The 18,775-nt window shown below is 41.7% G+C and overlaps 2 protein-coding genes across 7 annotated transcripts in view; one reads left to right on the top strand and one right to left on the bottom strand.

Annotated features, from left to right (window-relative positions):
* The window catches only part of LOC124177952 (helix-loop-helix protein 11), a 175,380-nt gene extending 157,130 nt beyond the window's left edge, over positions 1–18,250 (top strand). For 3 of the 4 annotated variants that reach the window (XM_046560940.1, XM_046560939.1, XM_046560942.1), the window contains exons 3-6: positions 13,619–13,769; positions 14,499–14,761; positions 14,880–15,322; positions 15,503–18,250. In XM_046560940.1, the coding sequence (XP_046416896.1) occupies positions 13,619–13,769; positions 14,499–14,761; positions 14,880–15,322; positions 15,503–15,803 (1,158 nt within the window). In that variant the 3' untranslated portion in view covers positions 15,804–18,250. The remainder of the gene's footprint in view (positions 1–13,618; positions 13,770–14,498; positions 14,762–14,879; positions 15,323–15,502) is intronic. The other variant, XM_046560941.1, reaches the window with a different exon arrangement.
* On the bottom strand, positions 8,585–11,735 carry LOC124177956 (delta(9)-fatty-acid desaturase fat-6-like). Of its 3 annotated transcripts, none has more exons than XM_046560947.1 (7): positions 11,509–11,735; positions 11,277–11,425; positions 10,515–10,729; positions 10,265–10,395; positions 9,811–10,016; positions 9,401–9,586; positions 8,585–9,250 (listed from the first exon to the last, which is right to left on the bottom strand). In XM_046560947.1, the coding sequence occupies exons 2-7, from the start codon at positions 11,279–11,281 to the stop codon at positions 8,917–8,919; spliced, it is 1,077 nt and encodes a 358-aa protein (XP_046416903.1). In that variant the 5' UTR covers positions 11,282–11,425; positions 11,509–11,735; the 3' UTR covers positions 8,585–8,916. The 3 variants fall into 3 exon arrangements, with proteins under 3 accessions (XP_046416903.1, XP_046416902.1, XP_046416904.1); XM_046560946.1 differs by having other exon boundaries at positions 11,553–11,735; XM_046560948.1 differs by having other exon boundaries at positions 11,650–11,735.
* Positions 18,251–18,775: the final 525 nt, after the last annotated feature.

Here is an 18,775-nt window from a genome sequence, read left to right as displayed (position 1 = left end):
GTCGAAAAAAAAGTGGCCGAGTTGACGTAGAATTCCTCATATATCGCTTCATATACTCGAAAAGCTGATCGATCAAGCTTATTTAAAGAGTTTCAAGCTACCCAAGTTTTCGTAATTATTCCAGTACAACAATCGATTGACGAGTTTGCTCGAGCGTTGAATAAAATTTGCAATTAATCGAGAAATGAATTATTTGCGGCAACATTGCGGTATTTGATATTGAATCGTTAAGCGAATACACAGCCTGGCTGTATACAGGATAATGCAACGGCCACGTACTCGTGGTGCAGCCTTTTCGTAGATCATGCAGAGTGTATTTTTGGCCAAAGCGACGCGACGAGACGAGGTCGCTTTATAAGCGGGCGGTTAGACGTCTGGCGCCGCGACGCCTGACCCGCGCAACATGCCGCAACAGATGCGGAAAGACCAACCGAAGAGAAACCTTCGCACAAAGGAGTAGGTAAATCAGTGGCGCCAGTCGGATAATTACGACGGTTTTGAAGTTGGCATCAAAGAGTGAAAAAAACAACGTCAATAAAACCCGCTTCTTTAACAACTGTCCATCTCTTGACACGGCTATTTGACAAAGCACGCGGTTCAAAGTCGTGCGCAAAATTCAAAACGCCAGTCTTCCGAATAGGTATTTTTTTTTTTTCACGGGTTACGGGTATTACGCCGAGCCGGGTCCTTATTTTCATATTCATTTTTTTATTTTCTACTTTTTACTTTTTACTCAACTCCCTCGCGCCTCCCTCCGACTCTCCGCTATTTTGCTCCGCGCGCCGAACAAAGTTTCGCGAGCTAAGAAATGTAATTCGGACCGTTTTGCATGATCGCCGGCGTAAGCTGTTGGCGTCAAAGGAACGCCGATTTTGCGTAAAATATACCACGATGTTACGGACGTGAAATAGAGAAATTTACAGAATAGAGACAAAAGAATGGGAGAGGGAGGAGCGGGGGAAAAGAAAAATAAAAACTAATCCCGTATCCCAAATCGGTCGTTTCTTTCCTGGAAGAAGTTGGCAAAAAACGAGCTCTTTGTTTGGCCAAGGCCAGGGGATCAGCATTTTTTAGGATCTTATTACCTACCTGACCGCTCCGAATATATATATGTATACACACCGTGCCAAATGTCAATTCTTACTCACGTTCACCACATATGTGTTATTTCATGCCCAGTCAAGCGAGGCTTCTGACATGCGCGGATTGAGGGTGAGGAAAAAAAATAAATAAAAACATACAACAACAACATAATTTTTTATTATTCCACTTATAGTCAAGCTGTATTACGATCAGATTTCATTCTGCGGCGTGTATAACTTCCGTAAAATTCTACTATCGCGTATAAACAATAACATCGCAAATACATAATCATTTTACACGCATATGATATAATATATCAGCTTTGCCATGTCGCAGTTATCTTCGCATGTAGCTTTTAAATATTTATTTAAACCCCGCTGTTACGTGTCGAGAATATTTTGAGAAGAAGGGAAATCCGAACGATAACTTATTACAATAATCCGTACAACCGTACAAGTGCAATATCTTTTTCCTTCGACATTTTATTATCGCAGTATGCGTATCTAATTTTGCTCTATTTGGTCAGTAATGTGAGAAAATATTCGAAGTATAACACCCTCCTATTTTCCCTATTTACCCTAAAATTACCCAGCCTGAGTACCGTAAAGCCTGTATTTATTACGTATACTCCGGTTATGCGGGGAAAAAGTGAAATATCTACCCGCACCACAGCCACCATACACGTTACATCAACCCATGTAATTTCGATGCATGTGAACAACGTTCCAACTCACGATGCGACGTATCACGTGGTAGTCAACTATAAGAAAAGTATATTTCGTGATTCTTTGGTAATTCACCGTCGAAAACACCGGGTAATACATGAAAACGAAATTATCGATCCGACGGCGATCGAGTATATCGCTGCAGGACGGGCGTTTATCCTGAAAAAATGCAATTCTTCCCCTCTTCGTCGCTGATGGAAGGAGAGATAGATAGATACGCAGGGTGTATAAGAGAATGCCGGAGTAGAGACCGTGGGGAATCTGCTATAACTTCTAAAAATGCTAATTTTACGTGCTTTCATTGTATGGTTGGTTATGTGCGGCGTACTGAAAATGAATTCCTCCTCCTCCTCCTCGTAATTGCTGTAATTATCGCATGAGGGATGGAACGCTATGGGGATGGCGGGACCCGCAAACTACCTTGTACTTATGAATAAATGTTCTTGTTGTTGTTGTTGTTGCTGCTGCTGCTGTTGTTGGTGTGCTGGTGCAATTGTGTTGTTACTATTAATTATCATCACGATGCGCCCCGTGTTTTATAAATAGCCCCTCGTAAAGAGTTACTCCCGACTACAGTCGGCAGGTATGCGCATAGTCAGGTACACCAACCACCTTCTCGTATACGAACAGATTTCATTCATTCTAATTACTAACGAGACGTCTGCTGCTGCTCCCGGCAGGTACGCAACGCGGTGTTTTTCAGGTGTTTGCAAGATAAGGGCGGCGACGGCGACGCCGCCGGGAATCTAAGAGAAACACAACTTTTCAGTCAAATATAATGTCAAGCTTGCTGAAAAACTCTTTCAAACTTTGACTTTTTCACATTTAACCAGTCTCGCAGCGTTTCAACAGAGATCTACTGTCGGTAGAAATATTTCTTTGAATTCATCTCACGTCGACGATGACATCTCTTATATAACCTTACAACCGTAGGCTGGAACGTGCAATACAAGAGGCGAAAATTTTTCGCAACGCTTGAATTTAAAGGATAGACATCGGCGGTGGCCAATTGTTCCACAAATGCCGGATTATATATTGTTAACGTCTAAAACTGCGGCTCTTCGCTGCGTGCAGGCTTCTTATAATACTCATCTTCAAGGACCTTTCCTGTCGGGACGTCTAACGCCGGGTTATACAAGTAACGAAAATGAAACGCGCTAAAAAAAAAAAAAAAAAACCCGCAACTTAGAGTTATTCCCGACCGTCCGCATGGACGCAACGATACTGCCTGCCGTGCTTGCTTCACCGCCACATGCAGTCGGGTAAAAGCAACGGCGAACGAACCGGCCCGCAGGCCCTCCGTCAGCGGAACAGCCGCCTCTGCCTGCCTCTGAAAGGCCGCAACGGAGACCCTCTGGAATGCCAGTGCAACAAGAAGACTGCGACACCCCCTCCTTCGCCTCCTTTCCTCCTCCTTCTCCTTCTCCTTCTTTTCCTACTCCTCGGAGTTTGAGGTGGGACCGAAACTCGTCGAGAGAGCGACGAAGAACGGACCCAGTCTGCTGGGCTGACGGCGAGTCAATCCTTTCCTTCTTTCCTCCTTTCCTCCGCCCCTCCTCATCCGCAGCTCGTAGTAGTAGTAAGTAACCAGTTGTGGAATGCTACACGGGCCGTCGTCGAGACGAACCAGCCAGCCAGCCAGCCAGCCAGCCAGCCGAGCCGTAAGACCAAAGTCATTTTCACTCGGGGCCTCTCACGTCAGCTGTGTTCTTGAAGTCTTGAAGGGAATACGCACGAGTGGCGCTGCTGCTGACGCTGCATCCACGATACCGCATGCAGTCGAACGGCTATCCTATATCCACGTGGCTCTGTATATTTCAGCATTGCATTCATTCCTTTGGATATGAGAATTTATGCAGCCCGACGATCGGTCGGAGATAAACCGACGCCGACGTCGCTGATCGTGTTGCCGCTGCTGCTCCTGCGGGAACTCTACGATCCCTGAATTAACGCGTAAATAACATCGAGGCTGTAATTCACTTCGCACGCGCCTTCTTTCCTTTTCATCTCACTAACTGGGACGCTTTCTTCTACGTGTAACGCGCCAATCTTCTCTGATCGCCATTCGAGCATTCATTCCTCTTTTCAATCGACCGGATCAAGTCAGTCGAGCCTCAACCTCCAACGTTGTCGGGTTTTTCCTGAAAGACTTTGAGTGTCGGATCTTTGGGTTATTCCAGATTCACACTGTCACGTACGTCCGCGGTACCGTTCCCGAGTTTCCGTGCGGCAAATGCCTGGGAGGATGACAACCTGTTGACAGCGATCGGTTTTTTTTTTTTTTTGACTCGTTAGAACCGCAAAAGGAGAAATGAATTCCATGCTTTTCGATGAAACGATCTTTCCGTGAACAACACGGTTTCAAAGCGGATTGTAAAGTTTTACGGCGTTTGATTGTTTGAAAATGTAACCTTTTCCCAGCGTTGGAGAATCCTACCTATCTACATGCTTGTGATACTTGATCTGTTATGCTAAAAATCAATCGTGAGAATGGAATTCTCGAGAGATTCGGTTGATTGAGGTAATTGTAAGTGAATACCAGCGAATTCGTTCGATCCAAGTTTATTTACCATGTAATCCGAATTCGCCACAAAGACGATTATTCATCGTCGGCGATCAATTTTCACGGAGTAGAATTCATGACTGTAGCTCTGTTCCTTCTTACATCATGTTATAATATACCTGAAATTATCTGACAAATTGACTCGGTTCAGACCGAGTATACGTACGCATAAATAAATACTCGCCTATCTCGTTCGACCCGCACCTTTTACGCAAACTTTTACTCACAATTTATGCTTTCCTGAATTTGAGGAGTTCTTTGTCGCGAGGGGACGGAGAGCCAGGTGGTCCCGGGCCTTCTTTCCCCTCCCCTGTACTCTTTTGGAGAATCCTCTTTCTGCCGACGAAGTAAGTGGTGCTGGCGGTGGTGGTTATAGTAGTGGTAGTAGTAGTAATAGTAGTAGTAGTATAGTGTAGTATAGTAAAGGAACAGGAGGAAGAATCCCTCGATGCCAGTTCTGAGCATCTGCCGTCCACCGCCAATGATCTCTCTCGCACTCGCAGAACGCGTGTGTGTGTGCGCGCGTAGTGCTTGCTGTAAACACGCGTGTCTGTGCGCATACACGGATAGAAGAAGACGCTACAAAAGAACCGGAGCCGTTTACTTTTCTTCTTCATCTTCATATATTGTTTTTTTTTTAAATTTTTCTTTTTTCCCCTCAAATGCATTTAAAGATTACTTGCCGGCCGTTGAAGCTTTTCATCGGTTGAAACCCGCACGTCACGTACCGTTACTTGTTCAATGCACTCCGAACGAAACCTTAAACTCTTTGAAACGTTTCATGAAATTTCGTATAAACACATGATGACCGTATCCGGTTACGTTCTCGTTCGAACAGAATACGCTAAATTATACACCGTTCGTCCTGCAGGTTTGCATCTACGATATGGGATGCTTTTCACGACTGCAGATATTATCTAGCTTACTTAGTGAGACGACACGCTGCGGGGGATGTTGGCATGTCTACACCGCTTGTAGTTGTCAACATACCGCGGACGTTAACAAACGGCCCGAAGCAACCGACAATGTTGTTCGCGTTCGCGCGTTCTATTCGTGTTCGATTAATGGAAAACTCAGCTCTTGACAGAAATGATAACGGTCGATGCTCGGTTCGAGTCGGTCCTCCTTCTCACCTTCTCACCTTCGCGCAATCCGACATTCCGATGTGCACGCAAGTCTTGCACCCGTCGTTGACAGCAGGAAAAAATCGTCACTCTGTTTTGTATAATTGTCTTTAAAATATCATTGGTCGGGACGTCGCGTACCTACGTACGATAATTTTGTCGTCGGCAAGTGATTCGGCCTTGAAAAATCCCTTCGTTAACTTTTATAAATAGATTTATACTACACGTATATATGTATATATCTATATATGTACATATATAAATTTCGATGAGTCGCGATAAGACTTTGACCAGGTAACGGTCAAGTTCGCGAAGTCGAATGGACGAAATAAAAGGAAAGAAAAAAAGAAATACACGGAGCAACGATAAGGAGCGGGCTGATAGATGGGCGAAACATGAGTTCCAAGTTTTTCTTGACCCTGATTTTCGCGCCGCGGCGTTGTTTCGTTTCTTTCTGCAGATTGGCAAAATAAGAAGGAGAAGGAAAGAGTGAGATAAGTAAAAAATAAACGAAAAATGCGAGAATGAAAGAAACGCAGATCATTCCCATAGCTCGATTTACGTTTCTGCAAAGTCACGCACGTGGTAAAATTTGCATTTCAATATAGTATAAATATACACTCTCACTTTCCGAGCTCCGTGAATACACATCCTTTTTTTCTTTTCGTTGGAACTTTTCTGTACCACGGCCCTGACAATAGGCAGGTAGAAGTTTACGTTAATGTCTGTAGGTATGCCTACCTGCAACAATAATATAATATAATGGATCTTCTAGACGTTTCATTCGTCTCGGTTTTAAGAAAGCCAAAAACGAGCCGATCAACTCCAGGCTTGCCTGCATTCACCCAAAAACGTCTGTAATTATTCCGAAAAATTTGAATTTAATTTAAATTCTCCTTTTATACAATCGTTCTCGTTGCCAATCTCATTACCGGCATATTCGTGCTTATTCGCCGTTCGTCTCGAAGACGAGAATATAATATGCCTATCGCGTTATAACAAACCCACGTTACAGCAGGCATAAATACGTACATACGTACAGTGATTGCAAGCGAAAGCACAATTAGTGGCTCTATTGCGTTCTGCGAAAGAACCGCTCCGCGATCGCTGCCTTGGCCCCCAAGTCGGCTTTGCGGAACAAATATATATGTATATACATATTTGCAAGATTTCGGCACGTGCGAGGTAACTTTGACCGAGTCGACCGTATCCAGAAGCCCTCCTCCCCTCATCCCGCTCTTTTCCTCCCTGCCCCCGTATCAACTATACCTACGTACTGTTATACATACACAGTCGTATATCTATACGTGTTAATAGAGCTGACACACGTTACTTACTCCGTCCCGTATTCGCCGACAGTTGGATCCGTTAGATTTAGGATGGACCGTATAAAGTCGTATATAAGCTGCAATGCGAATGATACAGCGTAAATCAAATTATATAGTTAAGTCACATCCCGCGGTTATGTAAATGGCCAAAATGAGCATCGCACCTTGTGCCTCGACATTACAAGTTTACATGCGGCGCGTGCAATGTAACAGAGGAAACTGTTTTACCTACCGAATTTTGCAACAACTGTAGGCGGGTGTACCCATTACGGAATTGACTTGATTTGATTCAGCGAATAATTAGGCAGGTAACTACTTGACGCAACCGCTTATCGGCGTGTAACCGGAACGATTAAATATGTATGCAGGGATTCGGGTTCGAGATTCATGCATCCGCGATTAATGGACGGTACATGTGGCCAATTCAGCTAATTACCTCATTGATGCAATTACTATTTACCACCGTTGATCCAGACTGTAATTTGCCGAGCACGTCACGTGACGGTGTTCAGGAAGAACGCTAATTGAATTTTAGTTTCTTCTCTCCGTCCTCTCATGCCCGTCCGTAACTGAGCAAACAAATCTACCAGGTTTCATTGATTGTGGGAATCTTTGGGTAATACGCGGAACACGAAGGCATGAGATATACCTACGCACACGGTCTTTGGTTTGTTTAAACTACGCCGGTCGCTTATAACTATATATATGTATATATATATAATTATATCGTTGAGATATTTCTACCAAATTTACGACCAATTTTCTTTCCTTTTTTTTTTCTTTATCTTCGTCCTAACATCAATTAAAATTCAATACAAGAGTAAAAAGAATAAAAATCGTCGAAATGGCAAAAATTTCCTCCCTAAATCTATTCGAACTAACGACGGACTAACAGCATTCCTTTCGGCCATACCGGGATGTTTATTACGTGTACATATATAATACCTTTATTATACAGGTTTGGTTATAGTATAGGAATAAATTAGAATATTTGTCAATGTTACCACATACGTATTACATATGCACGTACAAACATGTGTGTATATATATATATATATATATATATATGTAGGTATGTAAATTTATGTTCTTTCAGGCCGACAAAACGCAGGGGACGTGAAAAAAAATGTTCTCTCTTTTTCAAATCGCAAGATATTTCGCGTCGAGGGTCTCTCAGCAGCTGCAAAGGCGAGCCTGGTGTACCTAATAATTCGCGAGCATGCATTATAGCCTGCACCCTCTGAGTACGAAGATTGCAGCGGAATGCCGGCTGCACTTTTTTTTTCTCGTCTCTCTTCTCTCTCGTTCTCTCCTTCTCTCTCTGGTGCGTAGGCGTGGAAGCGTTATAAGACATGAAATGAAAATAGGTTTGAAAAGGGAAAAGAAAAAGAAAGAAGAGAGAACGAGAGAAGACGAAGAAGGTGAAAAAGGGATGGAGAAGAAATAAGATTAAAACGAACCGCATCCGGCCAACGTTTATACGATATTGTTGGACGCCTTCTCAGAATTCGCGCGTATATACGAGTGCGAGCTGCTCCGGCGGCCTTTCTTTAACTCTCTTTCTGTGCGTAGCTAAATTTAGCACATTTTCGTTGCGCGCGCGGGGGCCGCGGGCTAAAAAGCAACCGGCATAGGTTGGGTGATGTCATGGGCACGCATGCAAACGCTTATCGCTTGCGTGTGACGGCGACGCTTAGGAGGGCGACGCCGACGTCGCCGGTTAGGACTAAGAATTTCAAAAAACACGCCATTCGGTGATATTTGGAGGAAACGGGAGGAAATCGGCGATTTCTTTTAATTTCATGTTTCATTCGTATACACATATATATGTACAAAAGTTGTGAAAATACTTTTATAGCGTAACGTGGCATTATGATGGCATTATTTTATTTCAATAAACAATTCTTTCAAAGTTATTCTAGAGCATGTTAAATTTCGAGGGAAGGGGAATTTTGCAAGTACAAGTTCCGAATTCGTAAACGTGAAATGCGAAGTGCTTCGCTTATCCTGATTATCCTTCGTGACAATCAATGCGCTTATACTTCAATGATCGAGGACTCTTGTACGTTGAAAGACTGACAAAACACGCAGCCTTAGTCGGCTACGAGGCTCTTTTCCTTCGGAGCGTTGCGGACAACGCCGTTTCTCGGCTTTTTATCTTCATGTTCGTTTAGCCCGACGTCTACAACCGGACGCGTTCCGTCCCCGTGCTTCTTGGTATGCCCTTCGACGACCGAGTCCGAGGCCGTTTTTAAATCGTACGCGAAGCCGTAATCCGCCAGCCTCTGCAGGAACTTGGTGTTGAAACCACCCCTTACACTGAATTCCCCAGCTCTCCAATCCCAGGGAAAACTGTGATGGTAATTGTGCCATCCATCTCCGCCGGTGAGAAACGAAACGACGTTGGAATCGACGGAGACAATTCTTCTGAAATTGTCAGGTAATTGTGAATTTCATCCATATTCGTCCAAGTATAAACGGAGAGTGCGGTAACCATGAGGGTTTGAATCTCGAAAATCATTCCGCAAGTGTTTTACATCTGCAAATTTAGAAATGAATCGGTGATCGTGAACTTACTTGTCGTAGGGCTTTGTGCCGAACATGTGAGCGATAGAATTTACGCTCCAAGTTGCATGGAGAATGCCGACGTAGCGAAGACAGTATACGACGTAAAAGGAAGTCCACCAATTTTCATCCCAACAGAAAACTGGCAAACAAGTCGGACAAAGAAATCCCACGAGTAGATAAACCGGTACGAAATATCTGAAAGTAAATTTTTATCAGTTGCTTTCCATCTGTTTCTCGTACAGCCGCATATATATGATATATTGGTTGACGAAGAACAGCCACGGTTACATCGCGATATAATGAGAAAATAAAAACCGTCGATGATGTCCTAGTTAGTATTTTTACGTTTCTGATTCGAAAAATCGTGCCGATTTTATATTAAAATCAAATTCGCGCCGTGTTCGATGTCGGATACTCACTTGTGTTGAAACATGAGGATTTTGTCATCGAGCAGATCCGAGACGTCGATGCACTTGCTCTTCTCTTTGACGAGAGGATGTTTCTTGGATATCAACCAACCGACATGGGAAAAGAAAAATCCTCTGGTAGCATTGTGAGGATCGGCGTCGGTGTCGCTGTACTTGTGATGCAGTCTGTGATCTCTTGCCCAAGTATACATGCTGTTCTGTAATGCGAGAAGTATACCTAATATTGCCTGATTGTCGCACAGCTATTAAAAGGTAGTTAGGGGGAAACCGAAAAGGGGGTTGGAAACATTACGGGGGTAAAAGCGCTTTGATCTTGAATCCACAACGACTGTTATCACGTTATACCCATGATACCCGTTGTTATTAACTCGAGTATAATGAGCGCACGAGTTTGCCGAAATCCGATTTTTCTGCGATTAGCGCCGAATAATTGAATGTCACTAACCTGTCCAGCCGCCGTTTGAAAAATGATCATTGCCAGCCTGAGAGCCGTTGTCGCCTTGAAACTCTTGTGCGAATAGTATCGATGGGCCCCCAACGTAACGGCTTCGCCGGTACAGAACGCCATGAAAAACGCTAGGAAATAAAGGAGTGGAGAAGTTTTGCGAAGTAATTGTTGAAATTTTTGGAGTTAGGCTGCCCTACACCCTGATTCTTATATCTGTATTCCGACGAATAAGGCAATTTCAACTCACCCCATATTATTGTGAGTACCTTGGCGTTCACCAGCAAGTGGTAAATACCAATTACCGCGCCTACGTGGAGGGCGCCGAAGTATAACAGGTTGGGAATCACAAGTCTGTGATAAAACTTATCGTTCGTGCTGACATCCTTGTTTATCACCTCTTCCAGGTCGAACTCTTGACTCTTGTCATTTTTCACGATGAAGTTCAAGTCTAAGTCGTGACCCCTGGAAATTTAAATTCAAATTACACAGTACGTGATAATTTTCAACCTCCTAGTTACGCTACTAGCTTAGTCAGAAAGCCAGTCCGTCGGGGAATCTGTTAACTTTTCACACGAGAATGCTATAATTTGTACCACGTTTACCACCTCCAACATCTGCATAGTAAGGTCTTTTTGTCAGTTGACCCCAATGTTATTCTGCTCCGTATTGCGTGTCACTTTTCGGTTAGATTAATTGCATTTTTCAGACGAATTTAGATACGGCCGATCTTGAAAACAGATGAATTCTCCCGGAATGATTGTATTCACTTTTCCGTTTGAACTATCCAGTAATAATTGTACGTCTTCCGTTAATATAATTAGGCTGCCTCTAATCACTTGATACTCGATGGAATTTTCGAAAGTTAATCAATCGTTAAATTGCAACTTTGCAAAGTGATAATTGGACAGAAAAATTGAAAAATATACGACATCGATAGAATACGAGGAAACGCCTGTTTGGACTTTATATTATTAAGCGTGTATTGGTAATTCTTAAAATTAGCAATTACCTCATTGAAACAAAGTTTGTAGCATTCAAGATGATATTTTCTCAAGCCCTCGACTATCTACGTCTTATTTTTCACTATGCTCGAGTTGCTTCGATGCAGAAAATGGAATCACGCTCAGCCTATTGCGCCGGATTAACGATCTCCAATTGCTGATGGTGGAAGGATTATCAGAGTTTTAATGCGGCCAACGTTACGACGTATTTGTACTACACTACGAGACTTTGCGTTATACAGTTTGACCAAGTCGATACGAAGAATGAAATCGAGATTAATTACCGCCGCGGTATTTGTTGTTACTCGATACTGATTTTATGATCCTTGCACGCACTCGTACCAGGCAGCCGAGTTTTCTAACGAGCTATAACGTACTCACCTGAAACTTAGCTAAATGAAATTACTCGACTGATCGAAATCTTGTTAAAAATCTGTAACTGCACAACTTCACCCGGTAATGAACACATCAGACTGCGACGCAATATCGCAATTAAACACCAGCTTGTCGCGGCATACTTACAACTGACAGAATGTGCACTGTTTGCAATTTTGAGAATCGACTGTGAGCCTCTGGTTGTTCGGACTGCAGGTTGAATGTTTCACAACGGAGTGTGTCGTCGCGGTGCATTTTCAACCTTATGCTAAAACATTACCAGAGAAATTTTCCACGCTCAAAAAGATTCTCACCCATTCGCATATTGCGTATAGTCTTACTATTTTCCACTACTTAGGATACGGATAGTCGCTATCATCGAGTCGAGTAATCGACGAGGAAACCTTTACCTGCGACTCGATACCAGGATCAAGGGCGGCGGCAAGTGGTAAGATTCAGTTTGTTTCCCCCGTTCAACGCCAATGAGTCGAGGGTCGTGGAAATCTGGTTTTCGCATGTCTCGTAGATCGATAACGCCCGGATAGTTGGCTCAGCGAGGAAACGTCGAGGGGCTGCCATTGCGCAATTGTCGGTCGAACGGAGATGTAGTCACTTTTTAACCGACTGCAATTACCCGAAAGACGACAAAGGTGCACCCTGCAGGCGGCATATCTTCGATCACCACCTGTCGACTCTTGGCAGGTGTGAAACGCGATCGAAGCCCCGGTACGCAATATTCGGCCCCTCGGGCATGGCATAGCGTATCAATTTACGCTTTGTTTTCGTCAACCCTTTTCGAGGTCATTCTTGTTTACGACACGTGATATCCGATGCCAACGTGACAATATGGTTGACCTGACATCACGCGGTACGCTACCGGTATTCCTACGACCGTGCACGCGCGCAATGCGAATCAAGCACCGTAAACGAAACTCGAAATCGGTGTTTTTTTTTTTTTTTGTTTCACACGATGGTGAAAAAGTGAAAGAACGGAAGGATGTAAGAGAGAACGAAAGAAAAAAAGGTGCAGGACGTACAAGTTGTAAACTGACTTTCGCAATGGGTATTAAAAAAGAAATACCATTTCAATTTAATCCCACCAACGTTAGAGCCTTGGACGTGGCAGTAACTCTGGTTTTATTATGCTACAAAAAATGCAATTTGAGTGTATATCCCCTTGCGATGTAACGGCGAATTATCGCGGTAAAAAAATGCAATACGACTATAATTCTAGCAATACCGCCCCGCAGCAACGAACGGTATGAAATATTAAGACGGATCACCTGTCGTAAATTTGCGCATTTCATCGCAGTGGCCATTATAAAAACGGACACCCTTGTTTCATGTAACCACTGCGCAAGAAAAAGAAGAAAAAAAAAAAACGGAATCGTAAGATCGCATGACCGCAGGAGTTGGGATCGCAACACGAAAATAAAACTACTTTTATAAAAATCATGGAGAAATGTTTTTCATTTCTCAGCCCTCCGAAATTTGCAAATTTTGCTCGATAAATACTCGTATCGGTAATGCAAATTGCATTCGAGGAGAGACTCTCCTTTAATCAACCTTCTTGGCTCAGCTCGTTGAAAAAAGTCGAATCACATTATACCTGGTCAAATGAGGAAAAGTACGAAGGGAGATATGCGCGATGTTTGATTTCCTCTTTATTTCCTTCCTCTATAAGCGACAATGCGTAATAGAAAGTCCAATCTGCAGCTCGATCTGTGTTCAACGATCTGAATACTGTTCGAAACTTCCTGTACGTCGCACACCTAAAGTATACCCACGCAGGGAAATTAAGTGGTCATCCAACGTGTTCCTTCTGCACAGATTACAGGCACAAAGACGAGCGCATCGAGTCGTTGCTCGTAATAAATTTCAACTAGACTTTATCCAACTGTCACGAATCGACGAAGCTTTTCGGCGATCCCTACGTCAGATTGTCGACTTGACCGTTTCCCATTGTCTGTTCTAGGCGGCGATACTGCAGCAAACGGCCGAATACATTTATCAGTTGGAGCAAGAGAAGACGCAGCTGTTATCACAAAATTGTCAACTCAAGCGATTGGTCAACCAGCACGAAGGTGGCGATGTACCAATCAAAAAGCGCAAGGCTGACAACCAAGGTATGTTTTACCCAATTCAAATGTACGGTGTTTTTTTCTCTCTCTCTTTCTCCCTCTCTTCATCCTTTTCAACACCGACGTTTCTGAGGCCATTTCTTCCGTTGGACGCAATGAAAGACTGTCTCGGATTTTTTAAGTGCGTGTGAGTTTACGTCGGGGCAACCTGCGTGTAGAACCTCCAAACGTCGTATATTAATGAAAGCGTGGCTCGGATCTAAGCTCCGGGGACAGCGCGTAGTATAATGGGAGAAGGTGTAATTCGCTGTCCCTACAATCATACACGTCACGCACATTTTCCTTGATTCGTGACATACCGGGACGCAGAATACGTTCAGAGCGATTCTGACAATGAGACGACAGACGTTGTTTGCAATTAGACCCAGAGTAGGCACGGGAAACGGAAATTACGGGTATCAGACGATCAACGCCGATAAAACGAACGAGATAGGCTTTTTACACGGGCGTAACGATCACCTGCCTACTAATTTTTCTATCTTTCAATTTTTCTCGGGTAAAGATTCGGCGCATCGTCGTGCAAGCCAAAAATTGTACCGCTATTGCAGATGTACGTAGTACTCGAACGTAGTGATTTTATAGCTCATTGTCAGACATCATCGACATCTTAGGTAATAGGTGAAATCATTTTTTCGGGTTTTCTTTTCTCAATAATATACAGCAAAAACCATTTCACAAGCGATTATATGAATAGTATTGTCTTCTTTTTTTCAGCAGTCGTTGTTAGCTTGCCAATGCACGTTAACGAGAGCGGGGACGAAGGATTAGGGAGCATGTCCCCTGAGCCATTATCTGTTATTACCGTCTCTGCGGATGCACATTCGGTATCGAGCAGCGACGTTTCTGAGCTGAGACGACAGTTGGAAAGAGAACGTCGTGCGAGGGTACGCGTCGAGGAACAGATGAGAGCTCTTCAAAGTCAAATTTATCCCGAAAGATTTAGGGATAATCAACTGATCGCTTATCAACCACACGAGGTTTGTGCTGCAAAGTAATAATTCAAATGTCGAGATAGAAATTAACATTCATTCTTGAACGAAATTTCTCTGATTTGGTACCAATCCAAAAGTTAATGATTTGCCTTCTGTTCTGCAGGTGATCGAGCATACCGACAACGTGATGGCCCAGGAAACTGAAGAAGCAGTTGCCTCGTTACAAGTTGTATCTGTGGTCGCTCTACCTCCCGTAGGTTCGACGCAAACCGTCGAAACGACAACTCCAGATCCCAGTCCATCCCCATCCCCACTTCCAGAAATGGTACCAGATGAAATAAAAGAAGAAGTATCTCGCCCCAGCACTCCTAAGATTAGTAGTTTTTCTCAGAATCAAGGGTTTTCCACGCCTACCAAACAAAAACTTGGATCGTTCTCACCAACACATGTGACGTACACGACGGCTCCAATTGAGTTCAAAAACGTTCCTTCTCAGTTTATACCCACAAGTCCGAGAAGACCATTTTCCCCACCTGTAGAACCGCAGCGATTACCCAGTGTCCTCGAAGCTGCTATGAAAGCAGAGCCCAAAGTTGAGGTTGAAAGGTTCGTATACCTAACATTTTCTCGACCATGTGTGATCTCGGTAGTTTCGGCAGTGGAACTTGCCTTGAGGCACCATAGAAATACCATCTAATTCGCTACGTCAAAATCTATTCGCCATAAGTAAAATTGATACAACCTTATATTCAGTACTGTTTAAGTAAACCTGTTTTTGTATTCTAGGTTGCCCTCGCCAGCAAACTCGTTGGACGATGGTACGCCACAAGCAAGGCTATATCTTGCTAATACATCACGCCAAAACCTGGAAACCATCGTCGAAGCGATACGCCACTTAGAAGGTGATCACCTGTTCAGCGATGAACCAGCACAGGATGTACCATTAGCTCTTACAAACAAACCAACTGTGGCACCAGCGACAACGACCAAACGATTGCTACATGCAGAAATGAACAACTTCCTTCAGTTTCATTCTCAACAGCAAGCCCAGCAACGACCTGGTGTTATCGTTGTCAAACATTCGTGATCGTCCATCACGCCACGCTCAAAACATTAATACCTACGATCCCAGTACATTGACTTTATTTAAAAATTTGCGGATAACTTCTTCAATATTTTGTTGCAAATTCTTTCCTTTTTTTTTTATCATTTACTCGACTCTTTAATACGCAATTTTCAACGGCCTTCTGTTTGTAGTCAAGTTTATTCTGTTTTCCAATCCAAATCATGTAACAAAGATTCAATGGGAATCTAATTCCTAGAATTCTTAATTTCTGCGTGAAAGGGGCATTTCAGACAAAACTTTTGTTACTTTGCGATAGCGATAGATTCGCCAAGCGAATTGATAAATTATGACTCGTGAACAAGTCTTTAAACTGCTTACAGTATTGCAAGTATATCATAGATTTGCGAGTGCGTTGGATGTGGGTCAAAGTTTATTAATTTGATCACATAAGTACACCTGAATTTCCTGACCAAGTTCAAATAATTACTATTATATAAGAATGGTCGCTCAAAGAATTTCTAGATTCTTTGAAAAGTGGTCCAAATACTGCAATTCGATGTTTCATATACAATTGTTGAAAAATGTGAAATTTTCACGGCTACATTTTATACGACTAGGAAACTGAATGATAGCTGTTAAATTATAGTGTGAATCAGAAACCAGACACAAAATTTAATCAATCTTACGTGATCTTGAATTCAGTTTTCACTGCCCATTGAACAATGTTTGAATGAGATGAGACATCGATGTTATAATTGATGTCAAGTATTCACTGTGAGTCACACATTATTGTTTTTTCTGAGTTGAACACATCCATTGAAAATTTCAATGTTCAACTAAAGTCGATGTGCACTATACGACACTAATCTTCGAAATTCTGCTACTACACTGCAATCTTCGTAAACGTTTCTTAAAAAAGTTTATCCAGACGCAACACTTGACCATTTCAGATAATTATTATCCTTTCGTTATTTGTTTTGACACATAGAAGGTTGATTATTGCAATTACGGAGTCAAAGTAAATCGTTTCGTATTTATTACCACTATATGTACACCCATAAAAAATCGTACATAATCGAACTTTCTTGTAAATACATCCGATTTTTCTATATATTCTATTAATTAACAAAGAACACTCTCCTGTTCTGAATCTCGCTCGATGGACAATTGTTTTTATGTTTTCACAGATCGAGTAAGTGTTTTTCTTCAGTAAGGTAGTCTTAAGATTAATATTATTATAACAATAATATTCCTAATTCTTAAAAGTACGCTGTATTATAAGATTTACGTTTTTTTACGTTGTTACAGAAAACTGATGATAAAAAATACGTTTCTCAATGTTTTTAGTCATTGTTGAAAACCACAAAAAAAATAATAACAATTTAAAAAAATCAAAATATTCATACTTAATATTTGACACACATTAAGATGTAATAAAAGTATGTAGTGCATATAAACGATTGCGATTCGTTTTTCTCGCATTCGATTTCGCACCGCTATGAAATTTCATTGAATTTTGTTTAATCTGTGCCAAATATCGAGTACCGAGACTTTTGTTCCTTTGTAAACATATAGCTCTAGAGTTAGAATGACAGAGTCAGTCAGTGATTGGAAGCACTGCTATGATATTAATTCTACCTCGTAACATGTAGACACAGGTAGGATTACACCTATCCAGATATGTTTCGAATATGACACACCGATAAATGATTTATTTTCAAAAAATATTCTTGTTCAAACCAGTTCGTTGAAATATCAATCGGAAAACGGTGCACCACCTTAGTTTCTTGCAAACTTTACGCCCTCTGAAAAAGTTCAGAATATCCATAGACTGACTGACTGACCAATGGGAGGCCTGGTATGTAAATTTTTTTTGTTTTGTGTCTCTCTGTTATGTTACTTTTATATTATGAATTAATAATTATTCATACCCAATTATGATGGATATTTGCAGTTATCATCATCATCATTATTACTATTATTATCATTATTATTATTGCTATTATTTTCATTTTTATTATCATTATTATTATTATTTTCTACAACGGATATTGAGTAATGAACGATATGATCAATAATATTAAGAATAGTATATGAAAATAATATCTACAATATGATAAACAGAACTAAGAATAAGTAATCGAGTAACTTTTTAGGCAAGTAGGTCAGTAGGAATTGTTTAATTCATACACGGTAAAAATCTGATGATACCATCATCGTTACGAGCAGATGGAATAATTACAGTTATTAAAAAAATGATTAATATTACGTATTAATATTAAATGTGACACTACTCTGTAACTGTATTGTACTGTATGTATATAAATTAGCAATGTTGTATACGTGACACGCGTGATCCTAGGTACTACGATACTCTAAGAAGAGTAATATAACTATGTTGTATTGCATGAGTTATTCAATACGTAGCATTAGTGGTTACTACAAGTGAAATAAAAGAATGGGCCTGACGTGTATTAGTTTGATTGCATTTAACGAGCTTACTCGCGTAAAAAGTGTGTTGTTTCTTAACAGTATATTTCGAAACTGTGTTTTCTAGATGTTTGTCTGGTATATCACCGTTCTAAGAACATCAAGTACCTTTTCTTGTTGTAAAAATGAAACCGAGAGATATTATTTTGCTCATTGTGCAGGTGAGCTTACATCATGCAATCATTTAATAACTCGTACATCTGCATCGCTCGATTCAACATTTGTTGCTGTATGCTACGTACGGGAAAAACTTGTAAGATTATTAAGTCCAATTACCTGCATAACATAAAATCAGATTATTCGCAATTATACAGGGTGGTTCCAAGGAAAACCGTTTAAAAACCTCACCAAGGTTTTCTATGAAACAGCCAGGGCCTTTTAAGTAATTCGGAATAATATTACTCACACAAAATGTCCTAGGCAGAGTGTGATGGTGAGATTTTATTCAATTTTTCAAGACTTCACTCTATGTGGAAGATGTGTATCATAAATAAATTTAAATG

This window comes from Neodiprion fabricii, chromosome 3, assembly GCF_021155785.1.
Source record: "Neodiprion fabricii isolate iyNeoFabr1 chromosome 3, iyNeoFabr1.1, whole genome shotgun sequence".
In the NCBI taxonomy this organism is placed as follows: domain Eukaryota; kingdom Metazoa; phylum Arthropoda; class Insecta; order Hymenoptera; family Diprionidae; genus Neodiprion; species Neodiprion fabricii.
This window is presented reverse-complemented; position numbering and strand designations above follow the sequence as displayed.

Excerpts from the sequence above, each read along its gene's own strand:
- LOC124177956 (XM_046560947.1), bottom strand. Across the intron at positions 10,396-10,514 it reads GGTACTCACAATAATATGGG|CGTTTTTCATGGCGTTCTGT; the intron begins GTGAGTTGAAAT and ends TTTATTTCCTAG. Across the intron at positions 10,017-10,264 it reads TTCAAACGGCGGCTGGACAG|AACAGCATGTATACTTGGGC; the intron begins GTTAGTGACATT and ends CTCGCATTACAG.